The sequence below is a fragment of the Neomonachus schauinslandi genome, chromosome 2 (genome assembly GCF_002201575.2).
Source record: "Neomonachus schauinslandi chromosome 2, ASM220157v2, whole genome shotgun sequence".
Lineage (NCBI taxonomy): Eukaryota > Metazoa > Chordata > Mammalia > Carnivora > Phocidae > Neomonachus > Neomonachus schauinslandi.
In genome coordinates, this window is record NC_058404.1 from 203,256,678 (window position 1) to 203,273,711 (window position 17,034).

Below are 17,034 nucleotides of genomic sequence, written 5' to 3' on the forward strand. Positions count from 1 at the left end.
GACCCCAGTCCAGGCCCCGCCACACCCGCGGCGCGCCCCGGCGTCCGGACCCAGCGGACCCACGGCCCCCTCCCGGGCCCGGCCCCCTGCCTCCCGGCCCGCGTGCACCCTGCGGGGCCCGGGCCGGCCTCCTGGCGGTCGCGTGGGCTCGCCTCGCGGGGCCTCAGGGATTTTTGCTGGCGTCCCCGCTCCCCCGGGCTTCGGCGCTGGCGTGCGGAGCCGCCTTGGGGTCCGGCGCGTGCCGGGAGGACGCGGGCTGCGTGCGGGCTCTGAGCCCCGCGTGCACGCCGGGCGCCTCCCGCACCTCTGCGCGTTCGTGCGGCCTCGCGCCGCCGTCTGCCTTTCCCATGTTTGCAGCATGTTTACAGTGAGAACGCTCCGCCGGTGGGGAGGGCAGCCCCGGCAGCCGCCTGGGACACACGCATCCCCAGCTTGGCCACCTGCACGCTGCGCTCTCGCTGAGCCCGTCCTCGCCCCCTCCATGAGCCAGGCGCCCTGGCCCCTGTTCTGCGCACAAGGCAGCTGCGCCCCCCTCGTGTTGGGAAGGGTGTCGGAAACCAGGCCCTTGGCGGCTGCTGTAGACCCACAGGGCAGCGTGCGGCCGTGGGCAGCAGGCCGGCGGGGCACACTCCCGGGGGGCTGCTGGCCTGCTCGCCGGCCAGTGCCTGGTGCCCCCGTCGAGCCCGGGTATCGGGGGCCATCTTGCAGTTCCTGGTCCACTTGCAGCGGCCTGGGCTGGGGCCTCTTGCACGGGGGCCCTCCCAGGGTGCGGCAGGGGTGGGGCCAGCCTGGGGTGGGCCCGGGCCGCTGCCCCTCCTCCTCCCCTCTGCTGTGCCGTGGAGCCTGGGGGCAGGGGCTCCCTGAGGCCCGCGCCAGGGAGAAGCTGCAGCCACACCTGAGCCTACGAGTTGGAGGCTAGATCTTTCTCTGGCTGGGTGCCCTGCCCAGCCCTCTGCGTGTCTGCTGAGAAATGAGGGCACCACCTCGGCATGCCCGGGAGGACAGCCTTTCAGCTGGCAGCATCTTGGAGAAGCCCGGAACCTGGCCGGGAGCCAGACCCTTTTGTAGTGATCATTTTCTCCATGATTGTTTAGGACAGATTAACCTTCTGGATGGGGGAGAGGGGGACCATGTGCCATCCAGAAGTGGAACAGGATTGGCTTTCCTCCGGTTACTCTGAATCGAGTACCCACAGACGTGAAACTCTCACCCAGCTCCCACTTCTTGGGGTGACTGGAGAGTCAATTTGCAAATGGGGAGATGTCCATATCCCCTTTTCCCACCTTTATTCCCCTTTTCCAGGATCACCCCCCCCTTCAAGAGCAACGACTTCATTTGTATAAAAACAGACACAGCAGAGTGCTCAGCGGGGCTGGTCTCCACCACCATGGGCATTTGAGGCACCTGGAGCCGTGCACACCCACCCTGGGGTCGTTGCGGACAATCCACTCGTGTGGGATGGCATCCCCAAGGTTCTTGGAGGAGCGATCAAAGAGGGCCAAAGCACAAACCCAAGCCCATCCCTGGGGTAGCCTGGCCAAGCCCTGACCAGTACCTGTAAGGTGGAGATGGCAGTGTGAGGCCATTTGGGATCATGAGTGAGCTTCTGCCAAGTGTTGGGGACTGGGGCCAGGGACAGGGCCGGGCTGGGGACAGGGCCGAGCTGGGGGACAGGGCCAGGGTGGGGGCCATTGCTTTCCGTAGCTGCTGTGTGTGCTCACCGTCATTGTCCTGCTGTCCCTGGATGTCAGCCTGGCCATGCGTGCTCTCTGGAGTTCACCTTCTCTCTGTCCTCAGGGCTTTGCCAAAGCTGGCCATGGGGGTCCTCTCTGGACCCGGGCTTTGGTCTGTCTCCTCTCTTTGCGGTCCCCGGCGGTGCCTGCCGTGTGCTCTGCTCCATTGGCTTTCCAGGTTTCTTCTCACTTGGGTTTTATTATCATCTTTGAGCATGTGGTTCGGTTTGGGCATCTCTACAAGGGCTTGTGAAGGATGCACACTTGGGGCTTCGTCTCTGTCTGCCGTGTGCAGGTGTGTCCCATCCAGCCTCCCTGGGGTGTTTGTGCAGTTCTGGCCTGTTCTCCTGGACAGGTTGCTGTCCTCTCTCTCTGAGAGATGGACTCATGGCTGGAGTGACCTGTCTCAGCCCTGGATCCTCCTCTTCTGGCTGCGTTTGGGGTTTCTCTTCTATCCTCTTCAGCTTGAGGACACACAGGGTGGGGGACGGGGCACAGAACTGCTGAGGTCCTGCTAACTGTTCTGAAAGCCCCATGCCCTGGGAGGCTGGAGCCACCCCTTGTCTGTACATCTGTACATGAGGTTTGGCCATGGGGTGAGCTGTCAGATGTTCCCTGGGGAAACCCCAGGGTAGAGATGAGCACCTTTCTGCAGGAGAAGGGCCCTTGGGGTTCAGAGGTGGGTCCGGCCTCGGCGCCGCCCCAGCCCAGTGGAAGCTGAGATTGGCAGGGGCCTCCTTTGGGCCAGCAGGCCATGAGCAGGGGGCTGGGCCCATGACATGGCCTTTGTCTGCCACCAGTCTCTCACCTGCCCCCAGAGCATCCGGTGCCAGTGCCCTTGGGGTGTTGCCCGGCCCGAGTAGCTGGAGCGCAGCTTGCTGCTGGCCGCGCCTGGCTCCTGGGTGTGGAGGACCCAGTCAAAGGCTTCGCATCATGAGGCTTTTTATCCTGTGGCAGCTGTCATTCTGGAAGACTGCTGGTTTCCCTGCCCTGGTGGCGTGAAGGAGGATCCGGGGGAGGGGGGCTGTGTATGGCCCCGGCACCGCCATCTGCAGGGGTGGGGGGCCGTCCGTGACGCACTTGCCGCCAGTTCCCAAACGGGACTGCACTACCGTCTGCAGAAGCTCAGCTGTGCAGCAGCCTATGGGCCGTGCACTGGCGTGGGGCCCTCACTTGTCTGCCCAGACGAGCCCCAGGACGTCCCGAGGGGGTGCACCCATGTTCTGCCAAGCCAGCCAGAGATCTCATGGACTTCTCGTCATGCGCCAGTGCCAAGGGGACGCTCTTCGTGCTGAATTGTTTCTGCCTGTGTCACCCTCGGAGGGGGGGGTCCTTATGTCCCTGCCAGCCCTGTAGCCTGGCCCTAGACTGTGGCTGGGAGGATGGTGACCCCCTGGTAGGACTGGAACTTGGGACTGTTGAGAAGAAATCCTAGTGCGGGTGGGGGCAGGGGCCGCTTTCTGGACCCTCCCAGGTGTGGACTCTGGCCTCTCGGGAGGCCCGCGCGGTGCCCGGCACCCTTGTCAGGCCGCCTGTCTGACTGGTTGTCCCGGGTCCGTGACGTCCGTGTGGTGCGGTGAGGCCCGGCCTCGGAGGACGTGTCCCCGCCTGGGGTCTCCCCACAGCAGCTGTTGAGTGTCACATGCAGAAGGGCAGGAAGGTGACGTTCTTCAGCCCCAGGTTCTTGTGCGTGGGATTCTGAAGCGTCACGAGGCAGGACACGTGTGCACACGTAACAGCGCGGGAGAGGAGCATGTGGGAGTCTCGGTGACAGGAACACGCCTTTGCAGCAGTCTTAGCCACGTGTGGGGGAGCGAGCGCCTTTCTGGTTGACGATGAGTTAAGGGGACAGCGCGGTGCGAGCCGCTGCCGGGGGACGTGCCCCCTGTGCCCAGCAGCTCCGCATCGCCCAACGGGGCGCCTGGCCTGCTCTGTGCAGGCTCAGCTCCCGCCCGGCCGAGGCCCTCGCCCAGCAGACCCTGCCCTGGGCAGCCGGTCCTGGCGCCTCCAGACCATAGCAGAGTGATGCCCCCCTGCCCCCAGCTGGCCGTGCCGGGCGCCGAGCCACAGGAGGATGTGGTGGGCCGGTGGGGGCGGTGAGGAGCCCCTTACCGGGGGATGCGACCGTGGTAAGCCCGAAGCACCAGGAGCCTGTGGGGAGCCTGTTGTGGCAGAAGGTGGTTTCTCGCAGGCGGAGGGGAAGGCTGGTAGGGGCCGTGCTGTGGACTTCGCGTTTATGCTGAGGGTCTTCAGGCTGTGACAGTCTCTGGGTCTTGTTTCTGAAGCCTCTGACGGTGGCGGGGAGGGGCGTGCTGTCCTGGTGGGAGCGCATAGGACTGGGGGGCTGCTCTGGTGTTCAGGAGACCCGGGCCATGGCTTTGGAGCCTGGGGCCCGAGCAGTAGGGAGCACTTTGGGGTGAATTCTTGGTGTTGAGTGTGGGACGCTTGTCAGAGTTGCAAGGGGAGGCGTGACCAGCCAGGGACGCGGGATGCTGAGGTCAGGCGTGGCTGGGTCTCGGGCACCGCCGCCTGGGGTTCCTGCTGGTGCCAGGGAGCGTCTGGGGAGGGCTGGGCGCCTTGGGTGTCCCCAGGGTGTCCCCAGAGTGTGCCGCCTGCACCCTGATCCCTCCTGGGGCTGGGGTGGGGTAGAGCAGGAGGACGGCCTTGTGGTCGGCTGGGTGGGGCTGGGCGTAGGAGAGCTCCGCCCAGACACCCGTGGGTGGGGCCCTGGGGGCCCCGGCCCCTTCCCTTGCCCCATTGCCTTTAAAGTGAACTTTCTGGCCAGCTTTAGGCTCACAGGAAGATGATGAAGGCAGCCTCGCGTGTGTCTGTGTCCCTGCAGGCAGCTCCCCATGCGGGGCGGCACAGCCCAGGTCCCGCCGCCCCCTCCTGCTGCTGCCTGACCAGCACCCGCCTGTCCGACCTGGAATTCTGTGCGCACGTTTGGGACAGCAGCCTGTGCTGGCGTTCCTCATGCCCTTGTGCGGGGGTCTAGCAGCGGGGCGTCTCCTGCAGCCCAGTGGGTCCTGCCGCCGCCCGCACCCCCAGCTCCCGGTGAGGGCCTCCTGCATCACTAGCCGTGCTGACCGCCGCGTCCCCCCCCCCCCCCCGCTGAGTGGCGGGGATGCAGGTGTGTGCCTTGGTCACCTCCCACTGTGGGCCCCCAGCCCCCCAGGGCCACCGCTGCACAGTGCACAGCTCACCGTACGCGGAATAAAGCGCGAGCTGTGTCGAGGTGCTTGTCAGAATTCGCCCGCTCCCCGCGTGCTCGCGGGGTGCCACAGCCGTGCGTGCCCGGCGCCTGCCAGGTGCGGGGGGGTGCCCACAAGCCCCTCTTCTGGTGAGGCTGTAAGCAGCCCACATGTCTGTCCGGAGTGGGACATCAGAGTAGGGCAGGAGGTGGCCAGGGAGGAAGCCAAGGGAGCCTGGGAGTGTTGAGTAGCAGGAAGGGCAGGGGCAGCGGCAGCCTGCAGCCCGTGGGAGGTGCCCAGCCCATGTCCCACCCTCCCAGACCCCCGGCCAGCTTCTGAGCCCCACCCCTGATACTCAGGCCCTGTCCCTGGCCGAGGGGCTCTCGTACCTGCTGTTTCGGAGCAGGTGGCTCCCAGGAGCCTTGTGCCGGTCATTGTGGGATGGGCACTGGGGGGACATGGAGTGGGGCGGAGGGACACAGGCTCACGGGGTGTGTAGGAGAGGGTCCTGCACCTCCCCGGGGTCCGCCCTTCAGCTTCCCTTTGTAAATGTGGGGCCACTCCCCTGAGGGCGGAAGGTGAGCGGAAGCCCCGGCCTGCGTGTTTGGGGAGCTTGGGGCAGTCCTGGGTGGTTTCGTCAGAAGCATCTGTACCACATCACTAAGTGTCCCCGAGGCGTCTGTTCTAAAAGAGTAGAAAATAACTGGAGACAGCACATCGGTTTCCTTGGCTGGGTGACAGTTTGGGTTGGTTTCTCTGAGGAGGCAGAGTGCCCCTTGGACATTACGTAACGCGTGGCTCTCCTGATGGTCTCCCCGCGGTGCAGTCTGAGCCGCCGCGGCCATGCTCCCGGCAGGACCTGGGACAGCAGTGTGGGGGCCCAGCGCCTGGGGGGGTGGGCAGAAGGCAGCCGGCCGTGTGCCGGGACCAGCCGAACCTGCCTCCGCCGTTTAAATGCGTTCAGATAGTGTACGTTTTGCAGTAACGTCTTTTCAATTTTGCTGTCCGTTTTTTGTGTTTTTCACGTTCTTTTTAATGAACGTCATGTAGTTTTTGTGATTTTTTTTTTTGTGGCAAAACTGTCTTACGGATAATTAGGCACACAGGGCAAATGCTTGAGAAAAGATGCTTTCGGTGAAAATATCAGACGCAGTTGGGCAGCGGTGACCAGAGGACATGCAGCAGTACACGTGGCCTGGTGGCCCTACGGCCCCCGATCCCCAGCCCTGTCCTCACCACCTCCGTTTCCGCGTCTGTGTAGCAGCCACCCCTGTGTTCCCGTCGTCCTTTGCCTGTGTCCGTGGGGCTCTCCGTGGTCATTCTGGGCAGTGAGATCACCTGGCGGGGCTTCCGTGGGGCACGTTCCAGGAACGAGGCCGAGTTTGGTGGGTTATCGCACCGTGGACGTCCCCCAACACCAGCCTGGAAGCTCCTTGCGGTCACTCGGTCTCATTCTCCCAAGCACAGTCGGGCGGCAGAGTCCCGTGGTGCTCACTGCTGCTGGGCTTGGCTCAGCCTCCCTGGCCCCGGTAGATGCCGTCGTGCTGTCCATGGGGCCCCGGGGCCAGGACGGGCCGGGGCCAGGCTCACCTTTGCCTGCGTGCAGCTGGGGCCTGAAGTCACCATGCGTCTGCCCGCCGGGCCCAGGGACCCTCAGCCTGACCCAGTCTGGCCTTTGAGCCCCACGCCTGCCGGCGCTCCCCTGGGTGGGACACGCCTCACTGCCCCTAGTAAGGGGGCCGAGACGCACCCTGGCCCCTTCAGGCTGCTCACGGGCTTCTGAACCTAGGTCAGCTGATGGCAAAGCAAAGCTTCCTTTCGAAATCATTTTCACAGAAAGGGTGAGCCGGGGGCATGGTAGAGCACAGGGTGAGATGCTCCGTGTGCCCGAGGGGGGTCTGGCTCTCCTTACTGGGGCTCACACAGCCCCGGGCCCTTGGTGTGGAGTGAGTGTGCAGATAAGAAGGCCGCCTCCCACACACACACCACCAGCCTGTGCCGTCTGCCGACGGCCACCCTGAGCACGGAGGACCCGGCTGGGGACTCTGGTTGCTTTCAGGCATGCCTGGTGCTTCCTTCTCTGGGCTTTAGGAAGAACACTGAAGAAAGCCTTGCGACCGCTGGTTGGCGTGACCCCTTCCTAACTCCCCGTCCCTTGCACACGCTGAGTGTGATCCCGTGGGGCCCTCCAGGCGGGAGGGCAGACAGGCTGACCGCCCTCGGCTCCGTGGAGGTGACCACTGTGGTCTTGCCCGGCAGGATGCCGCTGCTCTTCTGCGGCTGTGGTTGGAGTAAGTGTGGGCCACCAGTGGAAAGTAGAGGGGCAGGGAGACGTGGCGGGATTAACTCGATTTGGGTTGCAGGTCTTGGGGTTCTGTGGCGCTCCATCCCGCCTGTGCCTGGCCACAGCCATGGGGTGCGAGTCCACCAGCAGCTGGGGCCCACCCTCCCTCCCTCGCCGTCTGTAGGCACCCAGCCGCGCGGGATTCCCATGAGGTCCAACCTCCGGTGCTGCCACTGGGCAGGTGCAGGAAGCCCCGAGGATGCCGGGCCAGCCAGCCCCGAGGGCTTTATTCAGCTGCTGCTGGTTGACACCTGACCTGAGGCCTGCCTCCTTGGGGAAGCCCGCGTCCTTGGGGCGGCCCGCGTCCGTGGGGTGGTCTGCGTCCTTGGGTGGCTTGTATCCTTGGGGTGGCCTGCGTCCGTGGGGAGGCCTGCGTCCTTGGCGGCCAGCTTGCTGCCAGGGCCCAGACACCTCACGCCTGTTGCTGACTCCATGCTCACTTTGGGAAGGTCGAGGTAGAGGGTGAGCCTTGCCTCAGGGCGGGGAGAGCTCCGGCCGGCACAGCTGGGCCTCTGACTGTCTGGGCCTTGCGCACCACTGCGTCCTGCTCCTGTAGAGGCCGGGCCGGACAGTCAGCGAGGGTCCCTGCAGGTTCTCTGGGGCCTCAACCTGTCACAGAGTAGCCCCCTCCCGCTTTATGAGGTGTGAGTGACATTTCTTATTTCATGACTTATCGGGTATGTTCTTTATGGAACAAAGTTAAATCAGAGGTGGGTCCATCGTTTGCAATTTCCCACGTTTTGTATTTTCTTGAGCCGTGTATCAGGAGAGTTCGGGCCCTTTGGGCCTCGAGCCCCTTCTGCCACCGGGCTTGACCTCACAGCAGCACTGGGGTGGGCCTGGCGGGGGACGGGTGGGTCTGACCTGGGCAGAGCGTGTCACGGTCCCCTGCCTGGGGCCCACCAGCCGCCGCCCACCTGCCCCGTGAAGGACTCTTAGCTATGACTGGATCGACAGGGAGAGGGGGCTCTGGTGCCCTCCGCTGAGAGAGGGTCCCACCTCCCACGGAAGGGGCAGCTCAGCCCCCAGCAGCACAGGACGGTGCCAGTTTGGCCAGGCCCAAGCTGGCCGGCGGTCACTGGCCGTCACCCAGCTACGGCGAGCTGTGTCGGGGTGGGGAGCAGGATCCTGGCATGGGCGGTCTGGCCCGGCCGGGGGAAGGGCCTCAGGGCACGCGGCCTCACAGAACTGAGGAGGAGCCACGGCTCTGTGCAAACCCCGGGCCACCTGCCAGGCCTCTGGCTTCCTCCCACGGTGTGGCTTCAGCGCCCGCGGACCAGGGGGCCCAGTGTGGAGCCCATCATGGGGACAAAGGCCTGTGAGCCATCCTCTTCTTGGCAGAGAGCTGGTGTTCTCAGCCAGCTGGGAGCTGGTCCTGAGGGGTCAGTGTGGGGGCTTGAAACGCTCAGAGGGAATCGGGAGAAGCAGACCGTCCCCAGCATGGGCCTGAGGTCCCAGCATGCACAGCTGCCCTCCTGCCACCGCACGTCCTGGGGTTGCTGCAGGCTGCACATGGCTGGCCTGGCCGTGGCTTCTCCATGGGCCAGTCTGGTTCCTTCGTGGTTGAGCCCAATCAGCAGAGGACTGCACCACCCGAGGTTTGGGTCATAAAGCACATCCACACTCGGGCGGGGACAGAGGAGATCAGTCAGAAATCACGCCTGCAGAAGCCAAAGGTGAGCGTGGCCGTCCGACCCGGCCCAGGCTTGCAGGTCAGGACAGCAGATTGCCCGCCCTTGGTGTGGATGGGGTGGTTGCAGCAGGGGACTGCACAGGTTCTGTGGGCTGCAGGCCCATCCCTGCTGGTGCTCGTCTATCCGGTGTCCCTGTGGCCAGCAGTGGGGGGGGTTGCATCCAGCCCCCACATCCATGCAGCCTCCCACCCTCGTGGCACTCCTGCTCTGTGTGGGGCCTCCCAAGGTGCACGCCGATGGCACTCTGGGTCTCAGTCGGTGTGATGCCTGGCTACGCCTCGGGGGCCAGCCCCAGTGCCGTGTTCTCATGCTGAGAGCAGGGGTCAGGTGCTCGGGTGGGTCCGGAGCACTCCTGAAACCTCCTCAGCCTGTCCCTGACGGGTGTGTGACCCACATGCGTGCTGTTCTCCATGTCTCGTCAGGGGAGCTGTGCCTGAGTCGAGTGCCTGTCCCTGGGGGGCACTGTGTCCCAGTCTGCATCCCCCGGTCCCCCTCCAGGTGGCCTCATCCGAAGTGGCCTCTCCCTGTGCAGTCACAGGCCTGGCAGGCTGTCGGCAGCGTGAGCTAGAAGCTTGCAAAGCGAGCTGGCCACAGACCAGAGACCCACACTCGCAGTGCGTGGACACTGGTGGCACGTGGGGTGGGGTTCCCGAGAACCTGGAGGAGACATTGGGGCCGGCCCTTCAGAGGAAGCCTCTCGCTGCACCTGCATCCCAGCCGTGCCCACGGTCCGCTCCTACGCCGGGCGCGGCCCCTCCTTGCGGGCAGGTCCCAGCCTGGCAGCTGCAGGCTTGGGTCAGAGATGCACTGAGAAGCTTCACCTTTGTGGACCTTCTGGCATCTTTGAGTTCTAGTTGGCCCTGGATGGTATTTTAACGTGTCTCTTGTGTTTAATTTTTAGTCAGACTTTGACCCCGGCGCAGGCTTCAGTGGTCGCCGAGGATCAGGAGCCTAAGAGCTTTGGTTCGAGACAATTAAAGACGTGGGATGAGGATCCAGTGACAGGACGCGGTTCTGCCTGGGGATTCTGAAGATAAAACGCTTTGAAAAGTCGAATTCATGGTCGTGGAAGCCGAGCCCATATTAAGAAATGTCAGGTTGGTAGGGGCTCCTGGAGTTCGCAGCGGCTCGCAGCTGGTCCCCGCGTGGCCGAGCATGGGCACGGTGGTCCTGTCCGTTCAGTGCAGGGCGGCCCGAGCGCCGGGAAGGGGCCGGCAGACTCCCGGGCTTCCCACAGCGTGTGCGGCGGGTCAGAGTGGCGACAGTCCCCTCAGGCGGCAGAGCACGGGGCTTCCTCGGGGGTCCCGTCGGAGGCCTGAAGCCCCAGGTGGGCCAGGCCCCAGGTCAATGCTGGGTCTGTTCTGGTCGTCCTCCCGTGAACTCAGTGCTGGGCTGGGGTGTTACCATGGAAACCCGAGGCCTGTTCCGGTGCCAGCCGCGTGGTCAGGAGGCCGGTGCCTCCCTGGGGCGCGGGGCGGGGGTGTCCTGGCGCTGCATCTTCTCGTGTGCTGCTCACCGGGTCACGCGTGCTCTCGCAGGACGTGCCCTCGCGCCCGGCGGCAGCTCCAGCCCGCACTCTGCAGCCTGCCTCCCAGCCTTGGAAGCTGCCGAGGGCTGAGGGCTCCCCTCACATGCGTTACATCGGTCCGTGTTTTTTAGAAACTAAAGCCGAGGGATGCTGAAAGTAGGCATTTTCCAGTTCACATGAACATAGCGACGATAAGCCCGTTCTGTGCCAGTAACTAACAGTTCTACATGAAACATCGCCATTCCCCAAGTACAGCTGGAGAGACGGGTGGCGCTGTCTGCATGAGGGCACAGCTCCATGCTCTCTGGAGACAGTGCGTGTCTGCCCGGCCGAGGGTCACCCATCGCCCCGCCAGGTGGGAAACACGCCAGGGAGCGAGGGGAGCGACTAAGAAGGGGTTCTGGCCTCGCAGACCCCGCACCGAGCTGCCGGCTGGGGCTGCCGGGTCTGTGCACTCACGTGGCGGTGGGTGAGCCATGCGCCCCCGGGCGTGGCTGCCTACTGGGCTCTGGGCCACGGGCAGCCAGTCGTCCCCGCCCCCGGTTCTCATCCTGCGCTGCAGTGCTGCCCACGTGCTGGGCAGGGCGGGTCTTTGTGGGCCGTGGGTCTGGGCGGCGTGGACGGGGCCACGGGCGGCTCGGCAGCTACCACTCCTGTCACCTGGGCGGCCCTTGTGTGTCCGCTTGGCCCCGGATGAGGCGTGGTCACCTCCCATACAGAAGGAGCTTTTAACAGATCTTAATCTTCTTGTCCCGGCTGTGTTCGGTGTTTTAACCCTTCCCCACCTCTGCTCCGTTTCTTCCCTTAAACCTACAAGTGAGATGCTGTTGGGCACGGGGGGATGGTCCTGTCAGGGTTTCTGGGTGGCCACACTGCAGCCATAGGCAGAAAAGGAACGGTGGGTGTTGTTGTGAAGCCGGTGACGTGACTGTCTGCGTGTTCCACGGTCAGAATGGTGAAGACCCTGGCGGGGCTGCCACGGCGCCTCCATGCATGTCTGGGCCCTGAGTCCTGTGGGGGCGGTGCCGGCCGGCGGGTTCGGTGGGCTGTAGCAGACACTGGCTCGCTCTTCGCAGAGATGTTTTTACTCAGGTTTGATGAAATCCAGACGTGTGAACACCTGGGATGTGTCGGGCCGTGGGTGGTGGTGGGCCGCGGGGGTCGCGAGCTCTCCGCTGGGGCTGAGCGTCTGCTCCTCTCTCTGCAGGCGTCCGACCCCCGATCATGAATGGGCCCATGCATCCCCGGCCCCTGGTGGCGCTGCTCGACGGCCGGGACTGCACGGTGGAGATGCCCATCCTGAAGGACGTGGCCACAGTGGCCTTCTGTGATGCGCAGTCCACGCAGGAGATCCACGAGAAGGTGACTGTGGGGGTGCTTGAGGGAGCGGGGAGGGCAGGCGGGTCTCAGGTGTGTGTCTGCTGCTCCCGTGCCACCCAGACCTGTGGCCACTGTCACCCCCTGCCGGACGTGGACCTAGGGCTACTTTTGTGGCTGCTTGAGCCACTGTGTTGTAACCAAGTGTTCCTGGAACGTGGAGCCTGGGGCCGTGGATGTGGCCAAGCGCAGTGGGGCCGATGAGCTGCACTGTCCTGGTCCCACGTTGGTCACCCAGGCCATCCGGGCTGGCGGTCAAGCACGTAGGCCTGGGTGTCTGCTGTTCTGGAAGCGGAACTGACCATCCCTGGGTCTGGGTCCTGGCGACAGGACGGCGGACGCAGCCGCATCCTCACGCTGCCCGCCTTCCAGCCTGTTAACGACCGCGTCAAGCCTTGAACGGGGATTCCGCTGTGCGGCGGGCACCCCGCGGGAGCAACGGACAGTCCTCTGTAGGGGGAGGTCCCGTCGACAGAGCCTCAGGTCATCCCAGCACTCATTTCCTGTTGCGCGTCCATCGCGGGATCTGAGGACACGGGCAGAGAGAGGAGACTGAGCTCGCGGCCTCACGAGGAGCTGATGACCATGGGAGCAGCTTTGGTGAAAGTCTAGAAGACCCAGAGGGCCCCCACGCCACGGGAAGGGATGGGCCAGGAGGGCGGGGGTGAGGGGCTGCCGCCGAGGGTCCGGTGCCACTGACTGAAACCTCAGGACCCGTGGGGTCGGTGGGGAGGGCTGCAGGAACAACAGGACGAGGTGCCGCAGGCCGGCGGACGGCGGTCCCCCTGGAGGAGGCATGCGTCGCGACGCAGCTGGTGTTTATCCCAGAGCGGCGAAGCCCAGTGTACGCTGAGTCCTGCCCTTGAGTGTGGCCGCAGCCGCGGCCCTGCTCCCCGGAAGCAGGAAGAGCCCAGCGGCCTTCGGCAGCGCGGGGTGCCCAGAGTCTCCTGGGCCATGGAAAGGAGCGTGTGCAGCAGGTGGCCGGCGCTTGGGGGCACGGTGCTGTGCGCTTCTGCTCGACTCGGAGCAGGGTCACAGGATGGAGGCGGGGAAGCGGGTGGTGAGGGGCTGCTCCAACTAACTCGGGCTAGAGCCACTCTCCTGCGCACACGCGCATGTGCAGGGGTGGGGGGCGGCTCTTGGCAACTTTCTGTGCATTTTAAACAGTTTCAAACTTTTTTAAAAAAAATTTTAAAAAATAAACTATAGGGAATGAAAGAGATCTACAGATAGAGATGTTTAAAAATCATGAGCAATATTGAAACAAGTTCTGTCAATAAATCTGGAAACTAAGACAAAACGGATGTTTTCCTTTAAGATTGTAACTTACAAAATGATCTCCAGTTCACGTACAGCCCAGAGCAACAAGTCAGACCGCCGGCAAGGGCGGGGACACTCAGCGTGCTGGCGACTCACCCGAGCCAGCGCACAGACGGCGCCCCTCGTGCCTCCACGGGAAGCCGTGGCCTGCCTGTCGGGAGAGCGGGTGAATGCGTAGAAGAGCCACCCTGCGGGCGACGCTCTGGAGAGGAGAGAGCGTTAGGGCCGGCCAGTTGGAGCCCTCGCGGGACCCGAAGGAGCACCTCGTGCGGCCAGTGGCACGGGAAGGCGCTCTTGGAAATTAAACATGCACGTGAAAATTTAAATTTTAATAGGAAGCTTGGAAGACACAGTCACGGGGAGCCTGGGAGAAAGATGGGAGCGAGGAGGCTCAAGGAGAGCCGCGCAGACCCAGGAACCCATGCCTGGTGTGACTTGCAGCCGCAGGCCTCAGGGGTAGCCCATGTCCCAGGGGAAACGCGCTTCCTTTCCCAAGCCTTGCTGCTGGTGTGGACAAGTGACGGTCCAACCAGGAAGAGCCAACGAAGCTTGTGTGCAGAGAGCCGCCTTCTCTCTGCTGCCTGGAAACCAAACGTGATGGCTGGAGCCCGCGCAGCCACCTGGAGCATAAGGGGAACCGTGCTTGGGAATGGCCGAGCCACAGGACGGGAGCCCTGGCCCCTGCTGACTGTGGTGCTAACCCAGGGCCCCGGACCACCTGTCTGCCTACCTCGGCTTAGAGGGAAACGACGCATCCCTGTGGATCAGGGATTTCTGCCTCCTCGTAACTAGCTGTACGGCAGATGCTGAGTGTTCCAGAGTAGGGACCGTGCCGTTCTCAGCACAAGGTGATGAAGAAACCTTCAGAGCTCAGTGGAGACTAGCTCTCCCAGTGTGAACCCGGGACGAGTGTCGGGGGCACAGGATGCTCTGCTGCTCAAGGAGCAGATTCTCCCAGTGTCACCTGCAAAGAGACAAGAATCAGACCAGCCCCAGGCCGGGTGCTTCAAAGCTTCTGGGGAAAACAGCTTTCAGCCCAGCGCTGCATATCCGACCGAACCGCAGGAACAGGGGCGTTTTCTGTTACTCTCCTGGAAAGCTCTTTGAAGACCGACAGCTGGAAAGGAAGGGGCACTCATGAGAAAGGGCCCCGTGGGGTGGGAGGGTGCTGTCAGCTGGCCTGGAGCAGGGGGTCCCCCAGGCACACGTCTGGGAAAGCGGGACACCTGTCGGGGTGGGACAGTAAGGCGGCGCTTTGGGGACATGCCAGGGAAGACCGCAGGGGACCAGTCCCAGGAGGGAGGTGCTCAGGCTGTGTGAGAAGTGAGGGGAGCGTCCAGGCAAGTGCAGAAACAGGCCTGGAAGCAAGCCTTGGGTGGCGGAGGGCAGCAGGAGGGCCATGGCGACTCTGGGCAGAGAGTTGGGCCGTGTCGGTGCCCGTGAGTGGGTGGGACAGACGCCCTGGGGCAGGGGAGAGGATGGGGGAGTGAGCCCTGGCACGGCCACACGTGTGCACGTGTCGCAGCAGATGAATTGGGGGAGCTTCTGGAGGGGATGTGCTTCTTACCTGAGGCACGTGGTGCAGAAAACGGTGCCGCGTACAGGAAAAGGTGGTTTGATTAAGAGGCAATCAGAAACAATCACGTGGCGAAAGAAGGAACACGTGAGAAGTGGGTGGACGTTGGCAGCACCTACAACAACCAGGGATTTGGTGGTAGATACTCAGGCTCCCGGCAGAAGGTGGGTGACGGAGGGGGTGTTTGCGTGAAGACAGAGCGGCCACCGGGAAGCAGGGGCTCCCGCCACACGTGGCTGCACCAGGAGGCGCGAGGCGCCACCCCTGCTCCGTGGGGGGCGTGGCCGGGCTGGCTTTGTTGGTGCCTCGGCCCGTCTGCGCAGACCTGAAGGATGCAGTGTTCTCTGGGCCTGCGCGCAGCTGTCTGTCACAGGGAAGCATCTGGAACCACGGGCAGTGTGTTGGAGGCACCGTGCCAACGCTTTTCTGAGCTGAAGCCGCACAGAATGACCCAGAGAGTAAGTAAAATCCACAGAAGTCACAGAACGCTTGTGAATCGTGCATCTCTGTGTGTGCAGGATGCGAGCGCAGCCCCCACCTCTGGGACGGTGTGGTGGGTCCTGGCCAGGGCCCACCAGCAGGCATCCTTCTGGCCAGCCAGACCCGGCCGCCCTGTACGTGCTGCCTGGTGAGTTCCCCTCCGGCCCTGCTGCCACTGGGAGCACCCGGGGCCTGCGCTCTGAGTTCATTCTGCAAGGTGGGCCCCATGGGACCCCGTTTCAGGGTTAAGGACACAGGTCACAAGCCTGGTCACACAGCTGGTGGAGGGGTATGTGAATGGACATCTGCTGGTTTCCAGCTTACGGAGACAGACTGGGCCCTGGGGATTCCTGCCAACTTCGTCCCCGGGAGGTCTGTGTGATACCTGGGGGTATCCCAGCCACTTTGCAGTCATGACAGGGAACGTGAGGAAGCTGCAAGGAGAGTGGACCTAGGGGCTGGATGGAGCAGTGCAGTGGCCCAGGCCTGCGTCCCTCTGGACAGAGCTGCCAGTGCAGTGGGCTTCCAACCTGCAGCTGAGCGGGGCCTCCCTGGCCCAGGGTCAGGGGTAGACAGCCACGGAGCAGGTTGCAGTCCCTGTTCTGAGAATGCTTCACTGGGTACCACGTAATTAAAAATACGCTCAGGAGAAAAAGGTTAGGACATGAAAAAATAACTTACCAAGACACGTATGTGGGCAAGTCACCCTCAGAAATGCAAGTTAAGGTAAAAACAGTAGATGTCAGTCTGCGTCCATCACACATTGCGTTTTAAACCCTGGACTGCCCAGTGTTGCACAGTCGGTGCTGGTGGGTAGTCCCACCGCCAGGGTGCAGCGAGCGGCACTTCCCGGAGCCCCACAGCGGGTTCTCCCATGGGCCTGCTAGTCTCCACCCTAAGGACTCATCTCAAGGAAGCCGCGGGATTTTACCACGGCTCGGCTGGCAGTGGAGGCCGCCCGAGCGCCCCAGCAGTAGGGAGCGTCCAGACAAGTTATGGGTCGTCTGGGTTGGGATGTAGCGCGGGGTGGTTAAAGCCATGATTTGGAGATTGTTTACTGCCGTGGGTCAGCTCTCAAGATGAAAAGAAGGTTGCCATCTGCACACTCCACCGGCCTTTGCTTTGAGCATCCTCCTCCGCGCCTGTCCACAGCTGAGCCTCCTCTGCATGGGCATCTCGGGAGGAGGCCTGCATGCGTCCAGCTGCCGAGGCTGGAGACTCAGGCTCACCTCTGGAGCTTCCCCGAGTCCAGGGCCGCTCCTCCTAGTGCTGGCTTGGATGCGTCTTTCTCTCTGTTCCCACTGCATGGCTGTCTGCCCACAGTGGGCACCGACGAGTCTGTGCACTCGCCCCCCACTGCTGTGGCCACCCTCCTCCAGTCCATGCAGCTCGGCACAGGGTGGCCAGAGGGCTCCTCCTGTGGTATGGTCAGCCAAGGTCTGTTTTCTCTCCTCCATCCCAGGCCCTCACTGCATCCACCTCCTAGCCGGCCTCCCCATGCGCTCTGCCCTGTGAGCACTCACTGCTACCCAGCTGTCACACGTGGGTCCTCACCCCACCCACACCAGGTTCAGTCAAGGTACCAGGAGTCCATGCCTGTGCAGCCTTGATGTTCTCCCGGGAGTCCAGGACTGAGATTCCTGGGATCTTCAGTGCAGGAACTGGAGCTGAGGTTCCTGGGATCTTCAGTGCAGGAACTGGGCCTGAGATTCCTGGGATCTTCAGTGCAGGATCAGGAGCCGAAGTTCCTGGGATCTTCAGTGCGGGATCAGGAGCCGAGGTTCCTGGGAT

At 63.5% G+C, this 17,034-nt stretch overlaps 1 protein-coding gene across 4 annotated transcripts in view; it reads left to right on the plus strand.

The window, feature by feature from the left end:
- Positions 1 to 17,034, plus strand: part of CTBP1 (C-terminal binding protein 1) — a 372,880-nt gene that overhangs the window by 345,478 nt on the left and 10,368 nt on the right. For all 4 annotated transcript variants that reach the window (XM_021677733.1, XM_021677732.2, XM_021677730.1 and 1 more), the window contains exons 2-3: positions 9,864 to 10,059; positions 11,698 to 11,852. In XM_021677733.1, the coding sequence (XP_021533408.1) occupies positions 10,053 to 10,059; positions 11,698 to 11,852 (162 nt within the window). In that variant the 5' untranslated portion in view covers positions 9,864 to 10,052. The remainder of the gene's footprint in view (positions 1 to 9,863; positions 10,060 to 11,697; positions 11,853 to 17,034) is intronic.